The sequence below is a fragment of the Scyliorhinus torazame genome, chromosome 27 (assembly GCF_047496885.1).
Source record: "Scyliorhinus torazame isolate Kashiwa2021f chromosome 27, sScyTor2.1, whole genome shotgun sequence".
Classification (NCBI taxonomy): domain Eukaryota; kingdom Metazoa; phylum Chordata; class Chondrichthyes; order Carcharhiniformes; family Scyliorhinidae; genus Scyliorhinus; species Scyliorhinus torazame.
Window position 1 is genome coordinate 30,195,064 of NC_092733.1, and position 27,253 is coordinate 30,222,316.

Genomic DNA, 27,253 nt, shown 5'->3' on the forward strand with positions numbered 1-27,253 from the left:
CTACCTAACAGATAACCCTGTTCCATGTCCAACTGATGGATTATGTTTCATGGTTAATGTTCGACCGACCAATTCATTAGTTTTCGACTGCGTCCATCAGTTAGTGTGGGACTGTGTCCAATTAACTATTAGTGAGAAGTCAAACAAATGGTGTGGCCAATGTCATTGTGTCGAAGTAATGATTAGTTTTGGATATTGCCCATTAGTTAGTGTCACATTCCGCTTGTCTAACAGTTGACGTGTCTAAAGGTTAGTCTCCGACTGTTCCCACTAGTTAATGTCAGACTGTCCAACTCATGTCAGAAAGTGCCAATTAGTTGACCATGTCTAACTAATGGTTGGTGTTGGACTCTGCTTGGCGGTTAGTGCTTGACTGTGTATAATGGATGATAATGTCAGACTCTGCCCATTTGTTGGTACTGGATCAGCTAACTCAGGGTTAGTTTCAGACTCTGCCCAGACAATGGTTGGGGTTAGACTGTGACCACTAGTTAATGTTGAGCTGTGTCTGTTTAGTGGCTGGTGTCGGACTATGCCTTGCTAATGATTAATATCAGTCTATGGTACGTCAAACTAAAGATTAGTGTCGGACTGTCGCCCCCGGGTTAATGAAGGACTGTGTCTTAACTAGTGGCTCGAACCAATCTTGACCATGAAAGGGCTAGGCGGTGTGACTCTGAGAGTGGCTTGGTGATTCTAGTTAATGTTGGACTCGAGATTAGGGTTGCCACCAGCTGATGCTGGACTGCTTCAAACTGCAGCGCTGGGCTGAGAGGTGGCAAATGGAGTTTAATACAGAAAAGTGTGAGGTGATTCATTTTGGAAGGAATAACAGGAAGACCGAGTACTGGGCTAATGGTAAGATTCATGGCAGTGTGGATGAGCAGAGAGATCTCGGTGTCCATGTACATAGATCCCTGAAAGTTGCCACCCAGGTTGAGAGGGTTGTTAAGAAGGCGGACGGTGTGTTAGCTTTTATTGGTAGAGGGATTGAGTTTCGGAGCCATGAGGTCATGTTGCAGCTGTACAAAACTCTGGTGCGGCCGCATTTGGAGTATTGCGTGCAATTCTGGTCGCCGCATTATAGGAAGGATGTGGAAGCATTGGAAAGGGTGCAGAGGAGATTTACCAGAATGTTGCCTGGTATGGAAGGAAGATCTTATGAGGAAAGGCTGAGGGACTTGAGGCTGTTTTCGTTAGAGAGAAGAAGGTTAAGAGGTGACTTAATTGAGGCATACAAGATGATTAGAGGATTGGATAGGGTGGACAGTGAGAGCCCTTTTCCTCGGATGGTGATGTCTAGCACGAGGGGACATAGCTTTAAATTGAGGGGAGATAGATATAGGACAGATGTCAGAGGTAGGTTCTTTACTCAGAGAGTAGTAAGGGCGTGGAATGCCCTGCCTGCAACAGTAGTGGACTCGCCAACACTAAGGGCATTCAAATGGTCATTGGATAGACATATGGACGATAAGGGAATAGTGCAGATGGCTTTAGAGTGGTTTCACAGGTCGGCGCAACATCGAGGGCCGAAGGGCCTGTACTGCGCTGTAATGTTCTATGTTCTATGTTCTAATCATTGCCTCACACGACACAGAATGTGGCCATTTGGCCCATCATTCCTTTACTGGGGCTGAAAGAGCTCTCCATATCGTCCTGCTCCCTGTGGCAGTGCAGTCGAGATCGCTGCTGCATTAAAGTAAATTCTCCTCACCGTCCGTTGTTTGCTTGTCAATTTCTCAAATCTGCGTCCTCCAGTGGAATTATTATCTCCTTATTTACCGACGCAAGCTAACAGTTAGTCCAGACCGCATTTAACTAATGTTAATATCAGACTGTATTGCACTAATTTAAGATGGCCTTGCACCTATTAGGTAACTAATGGCTCGGATTGACGAGACTCACTGGATGATCATAGAATCATGAAATCCCGACAGTGCAGAAGGAGGCAATTCAGCCCATCGTGTCTGCACGAACCCAAGGGATAGCACGGTGGAGCACTGGATAGCACTGCTGCCTCACGGCGCCGAGGTCTCGGGTTCGATCCCGGCTCTGGGTCACTGTCCGTGTGGAGTTTGCACATTCTCCCCGTGTTTGCGTGGGTTTCGCCCCCACAACCCAAAGATGTGCAGGGTAGGCGGATTGAACACGCTAAATTGCCCCTAAATTGGAAAAAAATGAATTGGGTACTCTAAATTTATTTAATAAAAAAAGAGTCTGCACCGACTCTCCGAAAGAGCCCCCTACCCAGTGTGCACAGACCCACTCCCCCGCCCTATCCCCATTACCCTATCTAACCTGACATTCACCAACTTTAGTGGTTGTACCGTCAAAGGTGCTTGAGTCATTGGTGCGTTATAGCAACAATACAGGGGGGTCGGTTAGCTCAGTTGTAAATCCTGATGGCAGAACAGCCTGGAGTAATGGACAATTCGCAATGGAACAGGGGGGTTACCATGAAGGTAATGTTACTGTAAATGTGGCCACAGTTCCAGAGGATGCTTTTCCCCTTTGAGGGGGAGAGCACACTGGTGGTGGTTTAACCTGAGGGTCACCACACCTCAGGCGAGGTTGAGAAGGCAGGGCCTTCATGGATAACCTCAGCCGGTGCAGGAATTGAACCCGTGCTGTTGGCCTCGCCCCGCATCCTGAACCAGCCGTCCAGCCCACTGAGCTAAACCAATCCCATTGTTTGGACCCTCTGCTGCCAGGGAACCCAGGCCGGGGTGTCAGCGTTGTCGGGATGCGCTGGAACAATACAGCCCAATGTTTCAAGTCCGACGTGACTCCTTCGGAACTCGGTTCCTGAATTTGTTTAACCGGTGTTGGTTGGGCAGGGAGGGAAACCATCCCCCCTCCTCTTCAAAATCGTGCCACGGGATCTTTTACGTTCACCGTTATCCCTCCGCCCTGTCCCCGGAATTGCAGTGCAGGATAGCGATCGGAATGCGATGGGCAGCACGGTAACAGAAGTGGCTAGCACTGTTGCTTCACAGTGCCAGGGTCACAGGTTCGATTCCCCGCTGGGTGACTGTCGGTGCGGAGTCTGCACGCTCTCCCCGTGTGCACGCGGGTTTCCTCCGGGTGCTCCGGTTTCCTCCTACAGTCCAAAGACGTGCAGGTTAGGTGGATTGGCCAAGATACATTGCCCTAAGTGACCAAAAGGTTAGGTGGGGTTATTGGGTTACGGGGATAGGGTGGAAGTGAGGGCTTAAGTGGGTCGGTGCAGACTCAATGGGCCGAATGGCCTCCTTCGGCACTGTATGTTCTATGTTCTAATGTGAGACTTTCGAATGGTGCGAAAGAAGAATCAGATTGGTGAATCCCAACAAGCGAGGGGGGACAAAACTGAAGTTGAATCTCTGCTCCGTTATAATCCTCATACGTGAAATATCTCCAGCTCATTGGTCCAGAGGTGATCTTCATCGATTGGCTTTCGCCCTCCAGCTTCTGATGTGATTGGTTGGAAGTTATGTACAAAGTTGCGTTACTGAGGTGATATCATTTTGGTTCCTTGTGGGGTCCTTGAGTTTTCTAGACTTTTAGGTGGGCAACGATAGTCGCAAGAGCAGATTTTCTTAGTCCCTGGAGCCTGTTCTGCCATTGTTTTTACCTCAATACTGACTCGTACCCCACTTCCGTCTGCTCAGCTTGGTTCCTCAGTACCCTTATTCAAGACAAAATCCATCGCTCTCAATTTATGAAGTTTCAGTTGAAGCCCCAACCTCGGCACATTTTTCGGGAAGAGAGTCCTCACATTTGCCCCGATCGGCCTAGCCCCAATTTTAACATTAATCCCCCTTGTTCTGGACTGCCCTCACCAGGGGAAACAGTTTCTCCCCGTCTAACCTCTCAAATCCTTTAATCATCTTCAATACTTCAGTCGGGCCCCTCCTCAATCTTCAGTAGTGTCTCTAGTTGGGTAACTGATGAACCGCTGTGGTTCCCGTTACCAACGCCATTCGTCTGTGCTGGCTGAGGAAAGCACTGCCACTCCTGAATGGGCAGCCGCAACTGTCCAGTCTAGAAGTGCAGTAAGAAGTCTTCCAACACCAGGTTCAAGTCCAACAGGTTTGTTTCGAACACTGGCTTTCGGAGCGCAGCTCCTTCCTCAGGTGAGGAAAGTGAGGCTCCTTCCTTCACCTGAGGAAGGAGCAGCGCTCCGAAAGCTCGTGTTCAAAACAAACCTGTTGGACTTTAACCTGGTGTTGGAAGACTTCTTACAGTGCCCACCCCAGTCCAACGCCGGCATCTCCACATCAGTCTAGAAGTAGCATACACCCCGGGCGCAGTCCATCATCTGCCGAGACAGGCAGGTGCCAATAGCCAAACCTAGGCGTATTTCCTGTGTCAGGTTCACCGCGTCGAAGGTGTCTGTAGCACATCCCGTGTCTGAGCACTGTTGCTTTGTCTCTCTGCAGAAGGCCAGGAGATCGAAAGAAGCTGACCCATCAGATGGTGAAGGAAGTGAAGAAGGGGCCCCGCAGCAGGAGCAGGACTCCGTCAGCCAAACCTTTAGTGAGGCGCAGAACGGCCCGGAGCCTGTCACTGACTGGGCCGGTGAGGAACATGACACTGAAGAGGGCGCCACCAAGCCGCCGACCCCCGAAGAGCGCCCACCTGGAGATGTCATCGAGGAACTGCCCACGGACCAGCCGGTCCAAGCATCTTCGGCCGTGGAGCGCAGCCCCTCACGCTGTCCAGGCGGCGGGAGCAAGGATCCCGTTGGTGCCGAGGTGAAGCTCGACGTTGAGGCCGTGCAAGAGCGACTCTCTCCGGACGAATCAGGCAAGGTTGGCTCGTCTGAAGAATCGCTCCCTGTGGCGGAGGGCTGCGGTGAGGAATGCTCCCAGGAGCCCTGCACCAATCAAGGTAACTTGGATTCAAAGCTGGTGGAGGGCAATATAATGGTAGCACGACCGGGCACAAAATTCCACTGTCGGTGATTTACACAGAATGGCGCTGTGAGGCAGCAGTGCTAACCACTGTGCCACCGTGCCGTGAAGCTTCATAACATAAAGTTTTAATGACAGAAATAAAGTTTTAATGACAGAAGCTTTAGCAGAATACTCCCTATTGTTAAATCGGTGTTTTTTTTCATAGAATTTACAGTGCAGAAGGAGGCCATTCAGCCCATCGAGTCTGCACCGGCTCTTGGAAAGAGCACCCGACCTAAGGTCCACACCTCCACCCTATCCCCATAACCCAGCAACCCCACCCAACACTAAGGGCAATTTTGGACACTAAGGGCAATTTATCGTGGCCAATCCACCTAACCTGCACATCTTTGGACTGTGGGAGGAAACCGGAGCACCCGGAGGAAACCCACGCACGCACGGGGAGGATGTGCAGACTCCGCACAGGCAGTGACCCAAGCCGGGAATCGAACCTGAGACCCTGGAGCTGTGAAGCAATTGTGCTAACCACTGTGCTACCGTGCTGCCCTAAAGTTTGGCTTCCATTCCCCTAAATCTGTATTTCATGTAAAACTATTCACAAGAACATGGAATGAGTGGGTTAACCGAAGGTGGGACGATTTATCACCATTGCAATGTTGTGTTGACTGCAACACTCGATGTTTCAACCCCAGAAACATATTTGCAGTGATGTTAAATCATTAAGGAATATACATAGTCGTGTTCTGGGGTAGCCTTTTGAGTTTTAAGGTAGCCCTTAATCCTCTTTTTTCACTCTCGTACAGCTTGCTGTGACTATCCATAGAAATCAATGGACATGGGGGTGGGATAGGGCAGCAAAGTGGGATAGGAGATCAGCCATCTGATATTGAGGCAGAGTGAGATCAAGGAGCTGTGTATCGCCCATCGGAGTTCTCCCCAGTGACCTGGCCAGCACGTATCCCTCGAGGAACACCAAACCCGACTCGCCATTACAACTTGCTGCTTAGAGACATAGAAAATAGGAGCAGGAGGAGGCCATTCGGCCCTTCGAGCCATTCATTATGATCATGGCTGATCATCCAACTCAATAGCCTAGTCCCTCTTTCCCCCCATAGCCTTTGATCCCCTTCACTTCGACTGCTTCTTGTAAACATACAAAATTTTGGACTCAATTATTTCCTGTGGTAGCGAATTCCACAGGCCTATCACTCTTTGGGTGAAGAAATTGTTCCTCACCTCTGTCCTAAATGTCAACCTTGTCCTCAGACTGTGACCCCCTGGTTCTGGACCCGCCCACCATCGGGAACATCCTTCCAGCATCCACCCTGTCCAGTCCTCCTCGAATTTTATAGGTTTCTATGAGATCCCCCCTCATTATTCTGAACTCCAACGAATACAATCCTAACCGACTCAATCTCTCCTCATACGTCAGTCCCTGGAATCAGTCTGGTAAACCTTCGCTGCTCTCCCTCGAGAGCAAGAACATCCTTCCTCAGAGAAGGAGACCAAAACTGCCCACAATACTCCCGGTGTGGCCTCACCAAGGCCCTGTACAATTGCAGCAACACATCCCTGCTTCTATACTCGAAATCCCTGCTCCTGTGCTCGAGGGGATCTTGCTGTGTGAGTTGGCATTTTGCAAAGATTTATACAGAATTGTACGGAGGGACAGTGTGTCAAACAGTACTGTACTGAACAATGCAGTGTAACGTTATACAGGAACAGAGCTGGGGGGGGATAGAAGAGCGTGAGAAAGAGCGAGACTGAGCGGAGCTGGGAGAGAAAAGATTGCGAGAAAGAACGAGACCGAGAGCGGAGCTGGGGGTTAAAAGAGCGCGAGAATGGGGGGGGGGGGGGGATAAAAGAGCGTGAAAAAGAGCGAGAGAGAGTGGAGCCGGGGAGGTAAAAAAGCGAGAAAGAGTGAGACTGAGAGCAGAGCCGGTTGGATAACAGAGAGTGAGAAAGAGCGAGACTGAGAGCGGAGCCGGGAGGATAACAGAGAGTGAGAAAGAGTGAGACTGAGAGCGGAGACAGGAGGATAAGAGAGTGAGAAAGAGTGAGACAGAGAGCGGAGCCGGGGCGATAACAGAGAGTGAGAAAGAACGAGACTGAGAGAGGAGACAGGAGGATAAGAGAGTGAGAAAGAGTGAGACTGAGAGTGGAGCCGGGAGGATAACAGAGAGTGAGAAAGAGCGAGACTGAGAGCGGAGCCGGGAGGATAACAGAGAGTGAGAAAGAGCGAGACTGAGAGCGGAGCCGGTTGGATAACAGAGAGTGAGAAAGAGCGAGACTGAGAGAGGAGACAGGAGGATAACAGAGAGTGAGAAAGAGCGAGACTGAGAGCGGAGCCGGTTGGATAACAGAGTGAGAAAGAGCGAGACTGAGAGCGGAGCCGGGAGGATAACAGAGAGTGAGAAAGAGTGAGACTGAGAGCGGAGCCGGGAGGATAACACAGAGTGAGAAAGAGTGAGACTGAGAGCGGAGCCGGGAGGATAACAGAGAGTGAGAAAGAGCGAGACTGAGAGCGGAGCCGGTTGGATAACAGAGAGTGAGAAAGAGCGAGACTGAGAGCGGAGACAGGAGGATAACAGAGAGTGAGAAAGAGCGAGACTGAGAGCGGAGCCGGGAGGATAACAGAGCGTGAGAAAGAGCGAGACTGAGAGCGAAGCCGGTTGGATAACAGAGAGTGAGAAAGAGTGAGACTGAGAGAGGAGACAGGAGGATAACAGAGAGTGAGAAAGAGCGAGACTGAGAGCGGAGCCGGTTGGATAACAGAGAGTGAGAAAGAGTGAGACTGAGAGCGGAGCCGGTTGGATAACAGAGAGTGAGAAAGAGTGAGACTGAGAGAGGAGACAGGAGGATAACAGAGAGTGAGAAAGAGCGAGACTGAGAGCGGAGCCGGGAGGATAACAGAGCGTGAGAAAGAGCGAGACTGAGAGCGAAGCCGGGGAGATAACACAGAGTGAGAAAGAGTGAGACTGAGAGCGGAGCCGGTTGGATAACAGAGTGAGAAAGAGTGAGACTGAGAGCGGAGCCGGGAGGATAACAGAGAGTGAGAAAGAGAGAGACTGAGAGCGGAGCCGGGAGGATAACAGAGAGTGAGAAAGAGTGAGACTGAGAGCGGAGCCGGGAGGATAACAGAGTGAGAAAGAGCGAGACTGAGAGTGAGAAAGAGTGAGACTGAGGGCGGAGACAGGAGGATAACAGAGTGAGAAAGAGTGAGACTGAGAGCGTAGACAGGAGGATAACAGAGAGTGAGAAAGAGTGAGACTGAGAGCGGAGCCAGGGGGATAACAGAGTGAGAAAGAGCGAGACTGAGAGTGAGAAAGAGTGAGACTGAGGGCGGAGCCAGGGGGATAACAGAGTGAGAAAGAGTGAGACTGAGAGCGGAGACAGGAGGATAACAGAGAGTGAGAAAGAGAGAGACTGAGAGCGGAGCCGGGAGGATAACAGAGAGTGAGAAAGAGTGAGACTGAGAGCGGAGCTGGTTGGATAACAGAGTGAGAAAGAGTGAGACTGAGAGCGGAGCCGGGAGGATAACAGAGTGAGAAAGAGCGAGACTGAGAGTGAGAAAGAGTGAGACTGAGAGCGGAGCCGGGGCGATAACAGAGATGAGAAAGAGCGAGACTGAGAGCGGAGCCGGGAGGATAACAGAGAGTGAGAAAGAGTGAGACTGAGAGCGGAGACAGGAGGATAACAGAGAGTGAGAAAGAGCGAGACTGAGAGCGGAGACAGGAGGATAACAGAGAGTGAGAAAGAGTGAGACTGAGAGCGGAGCCGGTTGGATAACAGAGTGAGAAAGAACGAGACTGAGAGAGGAGACAGGAGGATAACAGAGCGTGAGAAAGAGTGAGACTGAGAGCGGAGCCAGGGGGATAACAGAGTGAGAAAGAGCGAGACTGAGAGCGGAGCCGGGAGGATAACAGAGAGTGAGAAAGAGTGAGACTGAGAGCGGAGCCGGTTGGATAACAGAGTGAGAAAGAGCGAGACTGAGAGTGAGAAAGAATGAGACTGAGAGCGGAGCTGGTTGGATAACAGAGTGAGAAAGAGTGAGACTGAGAGCGGAGACAGGAGGATAACAGAGTGAGAAAGAGTGAGATTGAGAGCGGAGACAAGAGGATAACAGAGAGTGAGAAAGAGTGAGACTGAGAGCGGAGCCGGTTGGATAACAGAGAGTGAGAAAGAGTGAGACTGAGAGCGGAGCCGGTTGGATAACAGAGGGTGAGAAAGAGCGAGACTGAGAGCGGAGGCAGGAGGATAACAGAGAGTGAGAAAGAGCGAGACTGAGAGCGGAGCCGGTTGGATAACAGAGAGTGAGAAAGAGCGAGACTGAGAGCGGAGCCGGTTGGATAACAGAGAGTGAGAAAGAGCGAGACTGAGAGCGGAGCCGGGAGTATAACAGAGAGTGAGAAAGAATGAGACTGAGAGTGGAGCCAGGAGGATAACAGAGAGTGAGAAAGAGCGAGACTGAGAGCGGAGGCAGGAGGATAACAGAGAGTGAGAAAGAGCGAGACTGAGAGCGGAGGCAGGAGGATAACAGAGAGTGAGAAAGAGTGAGACTGAGAGCGGAGCCAGGGGGATAACAGAGGGTGAGAAAGAGTGAGACTGAGAGCGGAGACAGGAGGATAACAGAGAGTGAGAAAGAGTGAGACTGGGAGCGGAGACAGGAGGATAACAGAGAGTGAGAAAGAGCGAGACTGAGAGCGGAGCCGGTTGGATAACAGAGAGTGAGAAAGAGCGAGACTGAGAGCGGAGCCGGGAGGATAACAGAGAGCGAGAAAGAGTGAGACTGAGAGCGGAGCCGGGGCGGTAACTGAGAGTGAGAAAGAGTGAGACTGAGAGCGGAGCCGGGGAGATAACAGAGTGTGAGAAAGAGCGAGACTGAGAGCGGAGCCGGGAGGATAACAGAGAGTGAGAAAGAGCGAGACTGAGAGCGGAGACAGGAGGATAACAGAGAGTGAGAAAGAGCGAGACTGAGAGCGGAGCCGGGAGGATAACAGAGAGTGAGAAAGAGTGAGACTGAGAGAGGAGCCGGAGGATAACAGAGTGAGAAAGAGTGAGACTGAGAGCGGAGACAGGAGGATAACAGAGAGTGAGAAAGAGTGAGACTGAGAGCGGAGCCGGGAGGATAACAGAGAGTGAGAAAGAATGAGACTGAGAGCGGAGACAGGAGGATAACAGAGAGTGAGAAAGAGCGAGACTGAGAGCGGAGCCGGGAGGATAACACAGAGTGAGAAAGAATGAGACTGAGAGCGGAGCCGGGAGGATAACAGAGAGTGAGAAAGAGTGAGACTGAGAGCGGAGCTGGGAGGATAACACAGAGTGAGAAAGAATGAGACTGAGAGCGGAGCCGGGAGGATAACAGAGAGTGAGGAAGAGCGAGACTGAGAGCGGAGCCGGGAGGATAACAGAGAGTGAGAAAGAGCGAGACTGAGAGCGGAGACAGGAGGATAACAGAGTGAGAAAGAGCGAGACTGAGAGCGAAGCCGGGGAGATAACACAGAGTGAGAAGGAGCGAGACTGAGAGCGGAGCCGGGAGGATAACAGCGTGAGAAAGAGTGAGACTGAGAGCGGAGCCGGGGTGATAACACAGAGTGAGACTGAGAGCGGAGCCAGGAGGATAACAGAGAGTGAGAAAGAGCGAGACTGAGAGCGGAGCCGGTTGGATAACAGAGAGTGAGAAAGAGTGAGATTGAGAGCGGAGACAAGAGGATAACAGAGAGTGAGAAAGAGTGAGACTGAGAGCGGAGCCGGTTGGATAACAGAGTGAGAAAGAGCGAGACTGAGAGCGGAGACAGGAGGATAACAGAGAGTGAGAAAGAGCGAGACTGAGAACGGAGCCGGTTGGATAACAGAGAGTGAGAAAGAGCGAGACTGAGAGCGAAGCCGGGGAGATAACACAGAGTGAGAAAGAGTGAGACTGAGAGTGGAGACAGGAGGATAACAGAGAGTGAGAAAGAGTGAGACTGAGAGCGGAGTTGGGAGGATAACACAGAGTGAGAAAGAGCGAGACTGAGAGCGGAGGCAGGAGGATAACAGAGAGTGAGAAAGAGCAAGACTGAGAGCGGAGACAGGAGGATAACAGAGAGTGAGAAAGAGTGAGACTGAGAGCGGAGCCGGGGCAGTAACAGAGAGTGAGAAAGAGCTAGACTGAGAGCGGAGCCGGGAGGATAACAGAGAGTGAGAAAGAGTGAGACTGAGAGCGGAGACAGTAGGATAACAGAGAGTGAGAAAGAGTGAGACTGAGAGCGGAGCCGGTTGGATAACAGAGTGAGAAAGAACGAGACTGAGAGAGGAGACAGGAGGATAACAGAGAGTGAGAAAGAGCGAGACTGAGAGCGGAGCCGGTTGGATAACAGAGTGAGAAAGAGCGAGACTGAGAGCGGAGCCGGGAGGATAACAGAGCGTGAGAAAGAGTGAGACTGAGAGCGGAGCCAGGGGGATAACAGAGTGAGAAAGAGTGAGACTGAGAGCGGAGACAGGAGGATAACAGAGAGTGAGAAAGAATGAGACTGAGAGCGGAGACAGGAGGATAAGAGAGAGTGAGAAAGAGCGAGACTGAGAGCGGAGACAGGAGGATAACAGAGAGTGAGAAAGAGCGAGACTGAGAGTGGAGCCGGGAGGATAACAGAGAGTGAGAAAGAGTGAGACTGAGAGCGGAGCCGGTTGGATAACAGAGTGAGAAAGAGCGAGACTGAGAGTGAGAAAGAGTGAGACTGAGAGCGGAGCCGGGGCGATAACAGAGAGTGAGAAAGAGCGAGACTGAGAGCGGAACCGGGAGGATAACAGAGAGTGAGAAAGAGAGACTGAGAGCGGAGCCGGTTGGATAACAGAGAGTGAGAAAGAGTGAGACTGAGAGAGGAGACAGGAGGATAACAGAGTGAGAAAGAGTGAGATTGAGAGCGGAGACAAGAGGATAAAAGAGAGTGAGAAAGAGTGAGACTGAGAGCGGAGCCGGTTGGATAACAGAGAGTGAGAAAGAGCGAGACTGAGAGCGGAGCCGGGAGGATAACAGAGTGAGAAAGAGTGAGATTGAGAGCGGAGACAAGAGGATAACAGAGAGTGAGAAAGAGCGAGACTGAGAGCGGAGACAAGAGGATAACAGAGAGTGAGAAAGAGCGAGACTGAGAGCGGAGACAGGAGGATAACAGAGAGTGAGAAAGAGCGAGACTGAGAGCGGAGCCGGTTGGATAACAGAGTGAGAAAGAGTGAGATTGAGAGCGGAGACAAGAGGATAACAGAGAGTGAGAAAGAGTGAGACTGAGAGCGGAGCCGGTTGGATAACAGAGTGAGAAAGAGCGAGACTGAGAGCGGAGACAGGAGGATAACAGAGAGTGAGAAAGAGCGAGACTGAGAACGGAGCCGGTTGGATAACAGAGAATGAAAAAGAGTGAGACTGAGAGCGAAGCCGGGGAGATAACACAGAGTGAGAAAGAGTGAGACTGAGAGTGGAGACAGGAGGATAACAGAGAGTGAGAAAGAGTGAGACTGAGAGCGGAGATGGGAGGATAACACAGAGTGAGAAAGAGCGAGACTGAGAGCGGAGGCAGGAGGATAACAGAGAGTGAGAAAGAGCGAGACTGAGAGCGGAGACAGGAGGATAACAGAGAGTGAGAAAGAGTGAGACTGAGAGCGGAGCCAGGGGGATAACAGAGAGTGAGAAAGAGTGAGACTGAGAGCGGAGACAGGGGGATAACAGAGAGTGAGAAAGAGCGAGACTGAGAGCGGAGCTGGTTGGATAACAGAGAGTGAGAAAGAGCGAGACTGAGAGCGGAGCCGGGGCAGTAACAGAGAGTGAGAAAGAGTGAGACTGAGAGCGGAGACAGGAGGATAACAGAGAGTGAGAAAGAGTGAGACTGGGAGCGGAGACAGGAGGATAACAGAGAGTGAGAAAGAGCGAGACTGAGAGCGGAGCCGGTTGGATAACAGAGAGTGAGAAAGAGCGAGACTGAGAGCGGAGCCGGTTGGACAACAGAGAGTGAGAAAGAGCGAGACTGAGAGCGGAGCCGGTTGGACAACAGAGAGTGAGAAAGAGCGAGACTGAGAGCGGAGCCGGGAGGATAACAGAGAGCGAGAAAGAGTGAGACTGAGAGCGGAGCCGGGGCGGTAACTGAGAGTGAGAAAGAGTGAGACTGAGAGCGGAGCCGGGGAGATAACAGAGAGTGAGAAAGAGCAAGACTGAGAGCGGAGCCGGTTGGATAACAGAGAGTGAGAAAGAGCGAGACTGAGAGCGGAGCCGGGGGAGATAACAGAGAGTGAGAAAGAGCGAGACTGAGAGCGGAGCCGAGAGGATAACAGAGAGTGAGAAAGAGCGAGACTGAGAGCGGAGCCGGGAGGATAACAGAGAGTGAGAAAGAGTGAGACTGAGAGCGGAGCCGGAGGATAACAGAGTGAGAAAGAGCGAGACTGAGAGCGGAGCCAGGAGGATAACAGAGAGTGAGAAAGACCGAGACTGAGAGCGGAGCCGGGAGGATAACAGAGAGTGAGAAAGAGCGAGACTGAGAGCGGAGCCGGGAGGATAACAGAGAGTGAGAAAGAGTGAGACTGAGAGCGGAGACAGGAGGATAACAGAGAGTGAGAAAGAGTGAGACTGGGAGCGGAGACAGGAGGATAACAGAGAGTGAGAAAGAGTGAGACTGAGAGCGGAGCCGGGAGGATAACAGAGAGTGAGAAAGAATGAGACTGAGAGCGGAGCCGGGAGGATAACAGAGTGAGAAAGAGTGAGACTGAGAGCGGAGCTGGGAGGATAACAGAGAGTGAGAAAGAGTGAGACTGAGAGCGGAGCCGGGAGGATAACAGAGAGTGAGACTGAGAGCGGAGACAGGAGGATAACAGAGAGTGAGAAAGAGTGAGACTGAGAGCGGAGCCGGTTGGATAACAGAGTGAGAAAGAGTGAGACTGAGAGCGGAGCCGGGGTGATAACACAGAGTGAGACTGAGAGCGGAGACAGGAGGATAACAGAGAGTGAGAAAGAGTGAGACTGAGAGCGGAGCCAGGAGGATAACAGAGAGTGAGAAAGAGCGAGACTGAGAGCGGAGCCGGGAGGATAACAGAGAGTGAGAAAGAATGAGACTGAGAGCGGAGACAGGAGGATAACAGAGAGTGAGAAAGAGCGAGACTGAGAGCGGAGCCAGGAGGATAACAGAGGGTGAGAAAGAGCGAGACTGAGAGCGGAGCCGGGAGGATAACAGAGAGTGAGAAAGAGCGAGACTGAGAGCGGAGCCGGGAGGATAACAGAGAGTGAGAAAGAGCGAGACTGAGAGAGGAGCCGGAGGATAACAGAGTGAGAAAGAGTGAGACTGAGAGCGGAGCCGGGAGGATAACAGAGAGTGAGACTGAGAGCGGAGACAGGAGGATAACAGAGAGTGAGAAAGAGTGAGACTGAGAGCGGAGCCGGTTGGATAACAGAGTGAGAAAGAGTGAGACTGAGAGCGGAGCCGGGGTGATAACACAGAGTGAGACTGAGAGCGGAGACAGGAGGATAACAGAGAGTGAGAAAGAGTGAGACTGAGAGCGGAGACAGGAGGATAACAGAGAGTGAGAAAGAGCGAGACTGAGAGCGGAGCCAGGAGGATAACAGAGAGTGAGAAAGAGCGAGACTGAGAGCGGAGCCGGGAGGATAACAGAGAGTGAGAAAGAGCGAGACTGAGAGCGGAGCCAGGAGGATAACAGAGAGTGAGAAAGAGCGAGACTGAGAGCGGAGCCGGGAGGATAACAGAGAGTGAGAAAGAGCGAGACTGAGAGAGGAGCCGGAGGATAACAGAGTGAGAAAGAGTGAGACTGAGAGCGGAGCCGGGAGGATAACAGAGAGTGAGAAAGAGTGAGACTGAGAGCGGAGACAGGAGGATAACAGAGAGTGAGAAAGAGTGAGACTGAGAGCGGAGCCGGTTGGATAACAGAGTGAGAAAGAGTGAGACTGAGAGCGGAGCCGGGGTGATAACACAGAGTGAGACTGAGAGCGGAGACAGGAGGATAACAGAGAGTGAGAAAGAGTGAGACTGAGAGCGGAGCCAGGAGGATAACAGAGAGTGAGAAAGAGCGAGACTGAGAGCGGAGCCGGGAGGATAACAGAGAGTGAGAAAGAACGAGACTGAGAGCGGAGACAGGAGGATAACAGAGAGTAAGAAAGAGCGAGACTGAGAGCGGAGCCAGGAGGATAACAGAGAGTGAGAAAGAGCGAGACTGAGAGCGGAGCCGGGAGGATAACAGAGAGTGAGAAAGAGCGAGACTGAGAGCGGAGCCAGGAGGATAACAGAGAGTGAGAAAGAGCGAGACTGAGAGCGGAGCCGGGAGGATAACAGAGAGTGAGAAAGAGCGAGACTGAGAGAGGAGCCGGAGGATAACAGAGTGAGAAAGAGTGAGACTGAGAGCGGAGCCGGGAGGATAACAGAGAGTGAGAAAGAGTGAGACTGAGAGCGGAGCCGGAGGATAACAGAGAGTGAGAAAGAGTGAGACTGAGAGAGGAGCCGGTTGGATAACAGAGTGAGAAAGAGTGAGACTGAGAGCGGAGACAGGAGGATAACAGAGAGTGAGAAAGAGTGAGACTGAGAGCGGAGCCGGAGGATAACAGAGAGTGAGAAAGAGTGAGACTGAGAGCGGAGCCGGAGGATAACAGAGAGTGAGAAAGAGTGAGACTGAGAGCGGAGCCGGTTGGATAACAGAGTGAGAAAGAATGAGACTGAGGGCGGAGCCGGTTGGATAACAGAGTGAGAAAGAGCGAGACTGAGAGAGGAGCTGGGAGGATAACAGAGTGAGAAAGTGTGAGACTGGGAGCAGAGCTGGGAAGATTAAAGAACGTGAGAAAGAGCGAGACTGAGAGCAGAGCCGGTGGGGACAAAAGAGCGACATTAAGATTGGAGCTGGAGGAAAATAGAGTGAGAAAAATAGCGAGAGCCGGGGGGGGGGGGGGGGCGGGGAGATAAAAGAGCGCGGGACAGAGTGAGACTGAGAGCGGAGCTGGGGGATAAAAGAGTGCGGGACAGAGTGAGACTGAGAGCGGAGCTGGGGGATAAAAGAGCACGAGAAAGAGTGAGACTGAGAGCGGAGCCCGGGGGGGGGAGAGAGCGCGAGAAAGAGTGAGACTGAGAGCGGAGCCGGGGGATAAAAGAGCACGAGAAAGAGTGCGACTGAGAGCGGAGCTGGGGGATAAAAGAGCGTGAGAAAGAGTGAGACTGAGAGCGGAGCTGGGGGATAAAAGAGCGCGGGAAAGAGTGAGACTGAGAGCGGAGCTGGGGGATAAAAGAGCGCGAGAGAAAGAGTGAGACTGAGAGCGGAGCCGGGGGATAAAAGAGCACGAGAAAGAGCGAGACTGAGAGCGGAGCTGGGGGATAAAAGAGCGCGAGAAAGAGTGAGACTGAGAGCGGAGCTGGGGGATAAAAGAGCACGAGAAAGAGTGAGACTGAGAGCGGAGCTGGGGGATAAAAGAGCGCGAGAAAGAGCGAGACTGAGAGCGGAGCAGGGGGATAAAAGAGGGCGAGAAAGAGTGAGACTGAGAGCGGAGCTGGGGAATAAAAGAGCGCGAGAAAGAGTGAGACTGAGAGCGGAGCCGGGGCAGTAACAGAGAGTGAGAAAGAGCTAGACTGAGAGCGGAGCCGGGAGGATAACAGAGAGTGAGAAAGAGTGAGACTGAGAGCGGAGACAGTAGGATAACAGAGAGTGAGAAAGAGTGAGACTGAGAGCGGAGCCGGTTGGATAACAGAGTGAGAAAGAACGAGACTGAGAGAGGAGACAGGAGGATAACAGAGAGTGAGAAAGAGCGAGACTGAGAGCGGAGCCGGTTGGATAACAGAGTGAGAAAGAGCGAGACTGAGAGCGGAGCCGGGAGGATAACAGAGCGTGAGAAAGAGTGAGACTGAGAGCGGAGCCAGGGGGATAACAGAGTGAGAAAGAGTGAGACTGAGAGCGGAGACAGGAGGATAACAGAGAGTGAGAAAGAGCGAGACTGAGAGCGGAGCCGGGAGGATAACAGAGAGTGAGAAAGAGTGAGACTGAGAGCGGAGACAGGAGGATAACAGAGAGTGAGAAAGAATGAGACTGAGAGCGGAGACAGGAGGATAAGAGAGAGTGAGAAAGAGCGAGACTGAGAGCGGAGACAGGAGGATAACAGAGAGTGAGAAAGAGCGAGACTGAGAGTGGAGCCGGGAGGATAACAGAGAGTGAGAAAGAGTGAGACTGAGAGCGGAGCCGGTTGGATAACAGAGTGAGAAAGAGCGAGACTGAGAGTGAGAAAGAGTGAGACTGAGAGCGGAGCCGGGGCGATAACAGAGAGTGAGAAAGAGCGAGACTGAGAGCGGAACCGGGAGGATAACAGAGAGTGAGAAAGAGAGACTGAGAGCGGAGCCGGTTGGATAACAGAGAGTGAGAAAGAGTGAGACTGAGAGAGGAGACAGGAGGATAACAGAGTGAGAAAGAGTGAGATTGAGAGCGGAGACAAGAGGATAACAGAGAGTGAGAAAGAGTGAGACTGAGAGCGGAGCCGGTTGGATAACAGAGAGTGAGAAAGAGCGAGACTGAGAGCGGAGCCGGGAGGATAACAGAGTGAGAAAGAGTGAGATTGAGAGCGGAGACAAGAGGATAACAGAGAGTGAGAAAGAGCGAGACTGAGAGCGGAGACAAGAGGATAACAGAGAGTGAGAAAGAGCGAGACTGAGAGCGGAGACAGGAGGATAACAGAGAGTGAGAAAGAGCGAGACTGAGAGCGGAGCCGGTTGGATAACAGAGTGAGAAAGAGTGAGATTGAGAGCGGAGACAAGAGGATAACAGAGAGTGAGAAAGAGTGAGACTGAGAGCGGAGCCGGTTGGATAACAGAGTGAGAAAGAGCGAGACTGAGAGCGGAGACAGGAGGATAACAGAGAGTGAGAAAGAGCGAGACTGAGAACGGAGCCGGTTGGATAACAGAGAATGAAAAAGAGTGAGACTGAGAGCGAAGCCGGGGAGATAACACAGAGTGAGAAAGAGTGAGACTGAGAGTGGAGACAGGAGGATAACAGAGAGTGAGAAAGAGTGAGACTGAGAGCGGAGATGGGAGGATAACACAGAGTGAGATAGAGCGAGACTGAGAGCGGAGGCAGGAGGATAACAGAGAGTGAGAAAGAGCGAGACTGAGAGCGGAGCCGGTTGGATAACAGAGAGTGAGAAAGAGCGAGACTGAGAGCGGAGCCGGGAGGATAACAGAGAGCGAGAAAGAGTGAGACTGAGAGCGGAGCCGGGGCGGTAACTGTGAGTGAGAAAGAGTGAGACTGAGAGCGGAGCCGGGGAGATAACAGAGAGTGAGAAAGAGCAAGACTGAGAGCGGAGCCGGTTGGATAACAGAGAGTGAGAAAGAGCGAGACTGAGAGCGGAGCCGGTTGGATAACAGAGAGTGAGAAAGTGTGAGACTGAGAGCGGAGCCGGTTGGATAACAGAGAGTGAGAAAGAGCGAGACTGAGAGCGGAGCCGGGGGAGATAACAGAGAGTGAGAAAGAGCGAGACTGAGAGCGGAGCCGAGAGGATAACAGAGAGTGAGAAAGAGCGAGACTGAGAGCGGAGCCGGGAGGATAACAGAGAGTGAGAAAGAGTGAGACTGAGAGCGGAGCCGGAGGATAACAGAGAGTGAGAAAGAGCGAGACTGAGAGCGGAGCCAGGAGGATAACAGAGTGAGAAAGAGCGAGACTGAGAGCGGAGCCGGGAGGATAACAGAGAGTGAGAAAGAGTGAGACTGAGAGCGGAGCCGGGAGGATAACAGAGAGTGAGAAAGAGTGAGACTGAGAGCGGAGACAGGAGGATAACAGAGAGTGAGAAAGAGTGAGACTGGGAGCGGAGACAGGAGGATAACAGAGAGTGAGAAAGAGTGAGACTGAGAGCGGAGCCGGGAGGATAACAGAGAGTGAGAAAGAATGAGACTGAGAGCAGAGCCGGGAGGATAACAGAGAGTGAGAAAGAGTGAGACTGAGAGCGGAGCTGGGAGGATAACAGAGAGTGAGAAAGAGTGAGACTGAGAGCGGAGCCGGGGAGATAACACAGAGTGAGAAGGAGCGAGACTGAGAGCGGAGCCGGGAGGATAACAGAGAGTGAGACTGAGAGCGGAGACAGGAGGATAACAGAGAGTGAGAAAGAGTGAGACTGAGAGCGGAGCCGGTTGGATAACAGAGTGAGAAAGAGTGAGACTGAGAGCGGAGCCGGGGTGATAACACAGAGTGAGACTGAGAGCGGAGACAGGAGGATAACAGAGAGTGAGAAAGAGTGAGACTGAGAGCGGAGCCAGGAGGATAACAGAGAGTGAGAAAGAGCGAGACTGAGAGCGGAGCCGGGAGGATAACAGAGAGTGAGAAAGAATGAGACTGAGAGCGGAGACAGGAGGATAACAGAGAGTGAGAAAGAGCGAGACTGAGAGCGGAGCCGGGAGGGTAACAGAGAGTGAGAAAGAGCGAGACTGAGAGCGGAGCCGGGAGGATAACAGAGAGTGAGAAAGAGCGAGACTGAGAGAGGAGCCGGAGGATAACAGAGTGAGAAAGAGTGAGACTGAGAGCGGAGCCGGGAGGATAACAGAGAGTGAGACTGAGAGCGGAGACAGGAGGATAACAGAGAGTGAGAAAGAGTGAGACTGAGAGCGGAGCCGGTTGGATAACAGAGTGAGAAAGAGTGAGACTGAGAGCGGAGCCGGGGTGATAACACAGAGTGAGACTGAGAGCGGAGACAGGAGGATAACAGAGAGTGAGAAAGAGTGAGACTGAGAGCGGAGCCAGGAGGATAACAGAGAGTGAGAAAGAGCGAGACTGAGAGCGGAGCCGGGAGGATAACAGAGAGTGAGAAAGAATGAGACTGAGAGCGGAGACAGGAGGATAACAGAGAGTGAGAAAGAGCGAGACTGAGAGCGGAGCCAGGAGGATAACAGAGAGTGAGAAAGAGCGAGACTGAGAGCGGAGCCGGGAGGATAACAGAGAGTGAGAAAGAGCGAGACTGAGAGCGGAGCCAGGAGGATAACAGAGAGTGAGAAAGAGCGAGACTGAGAGCGGAGCCGGGAGGATAACAGAGAGTGAGAAAGAGCGAGACTGAGAGAGGAGCCGGAGGATAACAGAGTGAGAAAGAGTGAGACTGAGAGCGGAGCCGGGAGGATAACAGAGAGTGAGAAAGAGTGAGACTGAGAGCGGAGACAGGAGGATAACAGAGAGTGAGAAAGAGTGAGACTGAGAGCGAAGCCGGGGAGATAACACAGAGTGAGAAGGAGCGAGACTGAGAGCGGAGCCGGGAGGATAACAGAGAGTGAGACTGAGAGCGGAGACAGGAGGATAACAGAGAGTGAGAAAGAGTGAGACTGAGAGCGGAGCCGGTTGGATAACAGAGTGAGAAAGAGTGAGACTGAGAGCGGAGCCGGGGTGATAACACAGAGTGAGACTGAGAGCGGAGACAGGAGGATAACAGAGAGTGAGAAAGAGTGAGACTGAGAGCGGAGCCAGGAGGATAACAGATTGTGAGAAAGAGCGAGACTGAGAGCGGAGCCGGGAGGATAACAGAGAGTGAGAAAGAATGAGACTGAGAGCGGAGACAGGAGGATAACAGAGAGTGAGAAAGAGCGAGACTGAGAGCGGAGCCAGGAGGATAACAGAGAGTGAGAAAGAGCGAGACTGAGAGCGGAGCCGGGAGGATAACAGAGAGTGAGAAAGAGCGAGACTGAGAGCGGAGCCAGGAGGATAACAGAGAGTGAGAAAGAGCGAGACTGAGAGCGGAGCCGGGAGGATAACAGAGAGTGAGAAAGAGCGAGACTGAGAGAGGAGCCGGAGGATAACAGAGTGAGAAAGAGTGAGACTGAGAGCGGAGCCGGGAGGATAACAGAGAGTGAGACTGAGAGCGGAGACAGGAGGATAACAGAGAGTGAGAAAGAGTGAGACTGAGAGCGGAGCCGGTTGGATAACAGAGTGAGAAAGAGTGAGACTGAGAGCGGAGCCGGGGTGATAACACGGAGTGAGACTGAGAGCGGAGACAGGAGGATAACAGAGAGTGAGAAAGAGTGAGACTGAGAGCGGAGCCAGGAGGATAACAGAGAGTGAGAAAGAGCGAGACTGAGAGCGGAGCCGGGAGGATAACAGAGAGTGAGAAAGAATGAGACTGAGAGCGGAGACAGGAGGATAACAGAGAGTGAGAAAGAGCGAGACTGAGAGCGGAGCCAGGAGGATAACAGAGAGTGAGAAAGAGCGAGACTGAGAGCGGAGCCGGGAGGATAACAGAGAGTGAGAAAGAGCGAGACTGAGAGCGGAGCCAGGAGGATAACAGAGAGTGAGAAAGAGCGAGACTGAGAGCGGAGCCGGGAGGATAACAGAGAGTGAGAAAGAGCGAGACTGAGAGAGGAGCCGGAGGATAACAGAGTGAGAAAGAGTGAGACTGAGAGCGGAGCCGGGAGGATAACAGAGAGTGAGAAAGAGTGAGACTGAGAGCGGAGACAGGAGGATAACAGAGAGTGAGAAATAGTGAGACTGAGAGCGGAGCCGGGAGGATAACAGAGAGTGAGAAAGAGTGAGACTGAGAGCGGAGCCGGAGGATAACAGAGAGTGAGAAAGAGCGAGACTGAGAGAGGAGCCGGTTGGATAACAGAGTGAGAAAGAGTGAGACTGAGAGCGGAGACAGGAGGATAACAGAGAGTGAGAAAGAGTGAGACTGAGAGCGGAGCCGGAGGATAACAGAGAGTGAGAAAGAGTGAGACTGAGAGAGGAGCCGGTTGGATAACAGAGTGAGAAAGAGTGAGACTGAGAGCGGAGACAGGAGGATAACAGAGAGTGAGAAAGAGTGAGACTGAGAGCGGAGCCGGAGGATAACAGAGAGTGAGAAAGAGTGAGACTGAGAGCGGAGCCGGAGGATAACAGAGAGTGAGAAAGAGTGAGACTGAGAGCGGAGCCGGTTGGATAACAGAGTGAGAAAGAATGAGACTGAGAGCGGAGCCGGTTGGATAACAGAGTGAGAAAGAGCGAGACTGAGAGAGGAGCTGGGAGGATAACAGAGTGAGAAAGTGTGAGACTGGGAGCAGAGCTGGGAGGATTAAAGAACGTGAGAAAGAGCGAGACTGAGAGCAGAGCCGGTGGGGACAAAAGAGCGACATTAAGATTGGAGCGGGAGGAAAATAGAGTGAGAAAAATAGCGAGAGCCGGGGGGGGGGGGGGGGGGGGGGGAGATAAAAGAGCGCGGGACAGAGTGAGACTGAGAGCGGAGCTGGGGGATAAAAGAGTGCGGGAAAGAGTGAGACTGAGAGCGGAGCTGGGGGATAAAAGAGCACGAGAAAGAGTGAGACTGAGAGCGGAGCTGGGGGATAAAAGAGCACGAGAAAGAGTGAGACTGAGAGCGGACCTGGGGGATAAAAGAGCACGAGAAAGAGTGAGACTGAGAGCGGACCTGGGGGATAAAAGAGCGCAGGAAAGAGTGAGACTGAGAGCGGAGCTGGGGAAAAAAGAGCACGAGAAAGAGTGAGACTGAGAGCGGAGCTGGGGGATAAAAGAGCACGAGAAAGAGCGAGACTGAGAGCGGAGCTTGGGGATAAAAGAGCACGAGAAAGAGCGAGACTGAGAGCGGAGCCCGGGGGGGGGAGAGAGCGCGAGAAAGAGTGAGACTGAGAGCGGAGCCGGGGGATAAAAGAGCACGAGAAAGAGTGCGACTGAGAGCGGAGCTGGGGGATAAAAGAGCGCGAGAAAGAGTGAGACTGAGAGCGGAGCTGGGGGATAAAAGAGCGCGAGAGAAAGAGTGAGACTGAGAGCGGAGCCGGGGGATAAAAGAGCACGAGAAAGAGCGAGACTGAGAGCGGAGCTGGGGGATAAAAGAGCACGAGAAAGAGCGAGACTGAGAGCGGAGCAGGGGGATAAAAGAGGGCGAGAAAGAGTGAGACTGAGAGCGGAGCTGGGGAATAAAAGAGCGCGAGAAAGAGTGAGACTGAGAGCGGAGCCCGGGGGATAAAAGAGCACGAGAAAGAGTGAGACTGAGAGCGGAGCTGGGGGATAAAAGAGCGCGAGAAAGAGCGAGACTGAGAGCGGAGCTGGGGGATAAAATAGCGCGAGAAAGAGCGAGACATCTAGCGGAGCCGGGGGATAAAAGAGCGCGAGAAAGAGTGAGACTGAGAGCGGAGCTGGGGGATAAAAGAGCGCGAGAAAGAGTGAGACTGAGAGCGGAGCTGGGGGATAAAAGAGCGCGAGAAAGAGCGAGACTGAGAGCGGAGCAGGGGGATAAAAGAGGGCGAGAAAGAGTGAGACTGAGAGCGGAGCTGGGGGATAAAAGAGCGCGAGAAAGAGCGAGACTGAGAGCGGAGCTGGGGGATAAAAGAGCGCGAGAAAGAGCGAGACTGAGAGCGGAGCTGGGGGATAAAAGAGCACGAGAAAGAGCGAGACTGAGAGCGGAGCTGGGGGATAAAAGAGCGCGAGAAAGTGTGAGACTGAGAGCGGAGCCCCGGGGGGGGGGGGGAGAGAGCGCGAGACAGAGCGAGACATCTAGCGGAGCCAGTAGGATAAAAGAGCACGAGAAAGAGTAAGAATGAGCGAGGAGCACAAGTTTGGAAATCCTGAAGTGGCATCAGGATTCAAAGCTGACGCGGGGCAAGTGGAAGCAGCTGATTGGGAGAGTACAATTGGGTCGGGATTTACCACTATTATCGCTTATAGTTTGTAAAGTCCATACTTTGTAGTCTATAGTTTTTAAGGGCTATGTTGTGTACTGACGAGGAGCAGGGAAGGATGCCATGAGATATGTTTTGATTTTAATTATCTTCCAAAATGTTTAATTTAAAGGGGCATATAACGGCAGGAGAGCCCAAAGCCGTGGTGTGTTCCTCCTGCTCTGTGTGGGAAGCCAGGAATATTTCCAGTGCCCAGGCCAGCATATGTGCAGGAAGTGTCTCCAGCTGCAGTTCCTGGAAACCCAGGTTTCGGTGCTGGAGTGGCGACTGGGGTCACTGAGGAGCATCCGTGAGGTGGAGAGTATTGTGGACGGCACACCAGAGGCAGGAAGGGAATGGGTGACCACCAGGCAGAGCAAGAGGACTAGGCAGGCGGTGCAGGAATCTCCTGTGGCCATTTCACTACAAACTTTGGATACTGTGGGGGGGATGGCCTCGCTGGGGAAAGCAGCAACCGCCAAATTTGTTGCACCAATAGGGGAGCAGAGTGACGCAGTGAAAGTGTGCAGGGCCTATAACCCAGAGATCAATGGATCGAAACCATCCTCTGGTATTTACCGTCTCCGTTACAGCAAAAAGAAATATTCAGCTGCTCCTCACAAATAAATCTGATATTTCTTGGGCGGCGCAGAGGTTAGCACTGCTGCCTCGCGGCGCCGAGGACCCGGGTTCGGTCCTGGCCCCGGGTCACTGTCGGTGTGGAGTTTGCACATTCTCCCCATGTCTGCGTGGGTCTCACCCCCCCCACAACCCAAAGTTCTATGCTCTATGTGCAGGGTAGGTAGATTGGCCACGCTAAACTGCCCCTTAATTGAGAAAACAAAATTGGGTACTTTAAATTTATTTATAAAAATTAGTTGCACCATGGTTGACTGCTGCACAAGGGAGGAGTAAAAGGCGTGGGGATCAATAATTATCAGGGATTCAGTTGTACGGGGAATAGATTGATGTTTCTGTGGCCGCAAACGCGACTCCAGGATGGGATGTTGCCTTCCTGGGTTCTCGGGTCAAGGATGTCTTGGAGTGGCTACAGGAGATTCTAGAGGGGGAGGTTAAACAGCCAGTGGTTGTGGTATATATTGCCACAAACGATAACGGTTAAAAAATGGGTTGTGGTACTAAAAGCAGTATATAGGAACTTAGGAAGTTGAAATGTGGGACCTCAAAGTTAGTGATCTCAGGATTACTACCAGTGCCACGTGCTAGTCAGAGTATAAACAGTAGGATGTATCGGATGAATATATAGCTGAAGGGGAGGGTTTCAGATTCCTGGGACTTTGGGACTGGTTCTGGGTGAGGTGGGACCAGTACAAACTGGGAGCAGGACCGATTCTTAGGGGGAGTATTTGCCACAGTGGTTGGCGAGGGTTTAAACTAAAATGGCAGGGGGATGGGGACCTATGCACAGTCATCCCTTTAAGTAACATTTCCCAATCGATCATAGCCAACTCGTCCCTCGTGTCATCGTAGTTTCCTTCATTACGTTTCGGGACCCTAGCCTCAGAATCAACTACGTCACACTCCATCTTGATCAAACATGGATTGGGGACGTTACTTAAAGTTGGATAGGCAATGGCAAACATTCAAAGAGCACAGGAGTGAACTTCAACAATTGTTCATTCCCGTCTGGCACAGAAATAAAACAGGAAAGGTGGCCAAACCGTGTCTTACAAGGGAAATTGTATTAGATCCAAGGAAGAGTGATACACATTGGCCAAGAAAAAAACAGCAGAGCTGAGGATTGGGAGCAGTTTAAAATTCAGCAAAGGTGGACAAAGGGATTGACTGAGAAGGAAAAAATAGAGTCCGAGAGTAGGCTAGTGGGGAAGATAAAAACAGACTGTAAAAGTTTCTACAGGTATGTGAAGAATGGTAGGCAGTAACGAGTGGTGTATGCAGGGATCGGTGCTAGGACACCATCTATTCCCAATATAAATGATTTCGATGAGAGAAAGGAATGTGCAACGAGACCTGGCTGTCCTTGTACTCCAGTCGCTGCGAGTAAACTGTTGGTGCAGGAGGGGGAATACCCAAGTCCATATCCAACTACTTTCTGCACACAATCCCCTCTTTCATCTAAATCATTAATGTATATACAATCTGCAACAACTCCTCAAGCCACTCCCTCTGCCCCGCCCCTTTGCCCAGCCCCAAAGCCCCCTCTGCCCCGCCCCGGCGTCCACCCCCCCCCCCGGTGCCCCCTCTGCCCCGCCCCTCTGCCCAGCCACAACGTCCCCTCTGCCCCGCCCCGGAATCCACCCCCCCTCCCCCCAGTGGCCCCTCTGCCCCTCCCCGGCATCCACCCCCCCTCCCCGGTGCCCCCTCTGCCCCACCCCTCTGCCCAGCCCCAACGTCCCCTCTGCCCCTCCCCAGCATCCCCCCCCCCCACCCCGGAGCCCCCCTCTGCCCTGCTCTGGCGTCCACCCCCCCCGGTGCCCCCTCTGCCCCGCCCCGGAATCCACCCCCCCGCCCCCCCCCCGGTGCCCCCTCTGCCCCGCCCCGGAATCCACCCCCCCGCCCCCCCCGGTGCCCCCGCTGCCCCACCCTCTGCCCAGCCCCAACGTCCCCTCTGCCCCTCCCCAGCATCCACACCCCCCCCCACCCCGGTGCCCCCCTCTGCCCGCCCTTCTGCCCAGCCCCGACACACCCTCTGCCCCACCCCCGGAAACCACCCCCCCCCAACGTCCCCTCTGCCCGTCCCCGGCATCCACCCCCCCCCCTGTGCCCCCTCTGCCCAGCCCCAACGTCCCCTCTGCCCGTCCCCAGCATCCACCCCCCCCCGGTGCCCCCCTCTGCCAGCCCCCAACGTCCCCTCTGGCCCAGCCCCGACACCCCCCTCTGCCCCGCCCCGGCATCCAACCCCCCCCCTCCCCCGGTGCCCCCGCTGCCCCCACCCTCTGCCCAGCCCAACGTCCCCTCTGCCCCTCCCCAGCATCCACCCCCCCCCGGTGCCCCCTCTGCCCCGCCCCTCTGCCCAGCCCCAACATCCCCCTCTGCCCCTCCCCAGCATCCACACACACCCCCTGGTTCCCCCTCTGCCCCGCCCCTCTGCCCCCTCTGCTCCGCCCCAGCACCACCCTCTGCCCCTCCCGATGCCCCCTCTGCCCGGCCCCCCCCGGCATGCCCTCGCTCCCCCCCCCCCCCCCCCCCCCCCCCCCCCGCCCGCGCTCTCACAGCCCCGCCCACCGCCCAGGCACACCCTCCTGGAGTGGGATTTGAACCCACAATCGGGGGCCCAGGAACCGTTTTCTCACCCCTCCTGCTGCCTGTTCAGAGGTGCCTCTGAAAAGTGTGTTTATACGGTTCTATACAACGTTATACAAGTGTTGTTCCGTACTGCATTGTCTGTATCGCCACACTAATTGTGTCCTAACACGACCTTCTTTTCTCCTCAGTCCTCTATTTAATTGGGTGAGGTTACTTTACGGTGTGTTCAGATCTCAGCAACAGAAGTTGTCAGATGATATTTCCTCTCGCAGGAGAAGGCAGGCCTTGTTTATCTCTCTGCTCAACACGTATTGCAAAACGTTGATTGTACTGAGACAGGGGGTCAGGAATTGGTGTTTTGGGCCATTTAATAAAGACCTATTCATTGGGAAATCATATTCTTAATGGGGTGAGAAGGAGACAGATCTGGGGGGGGGGGGGGGGGTAGAGGTCAAAATAACCACAACCCATTTCGTAAGGCCCCAAAAATGCCAGTAAAACTTTGGGCTGTGTAAGGATGAG

At 53.1% G+C, this 27,253-nt stretch overlaps 1 protein-coding gene across 2 annotated transcripts in view; it reads left to right on the forward strand.

Moving 5' to 3' along the window:
* LOC140403328 (sterile alpha motif domain-containing protein 1-like) overlaps positions 1-27,253 on the forward strand; it is a 103,490-nt gene that overhangs the window by 13,985 nt on the left and 62,252 nt on the right. For both annotated transcript variants that reach the window (XM_072491199.1, XM_072491200.1), the window contains exon 2: positions 4,422-4,872. In XM_072491199.1, coding sequence (XP_072347300.1) covers positions 4,422-4,872 — 451 coding nt within the window. The remainder of the gene's footprint in view (positions 1-4,421; positions 4,873-27,253) is intronic.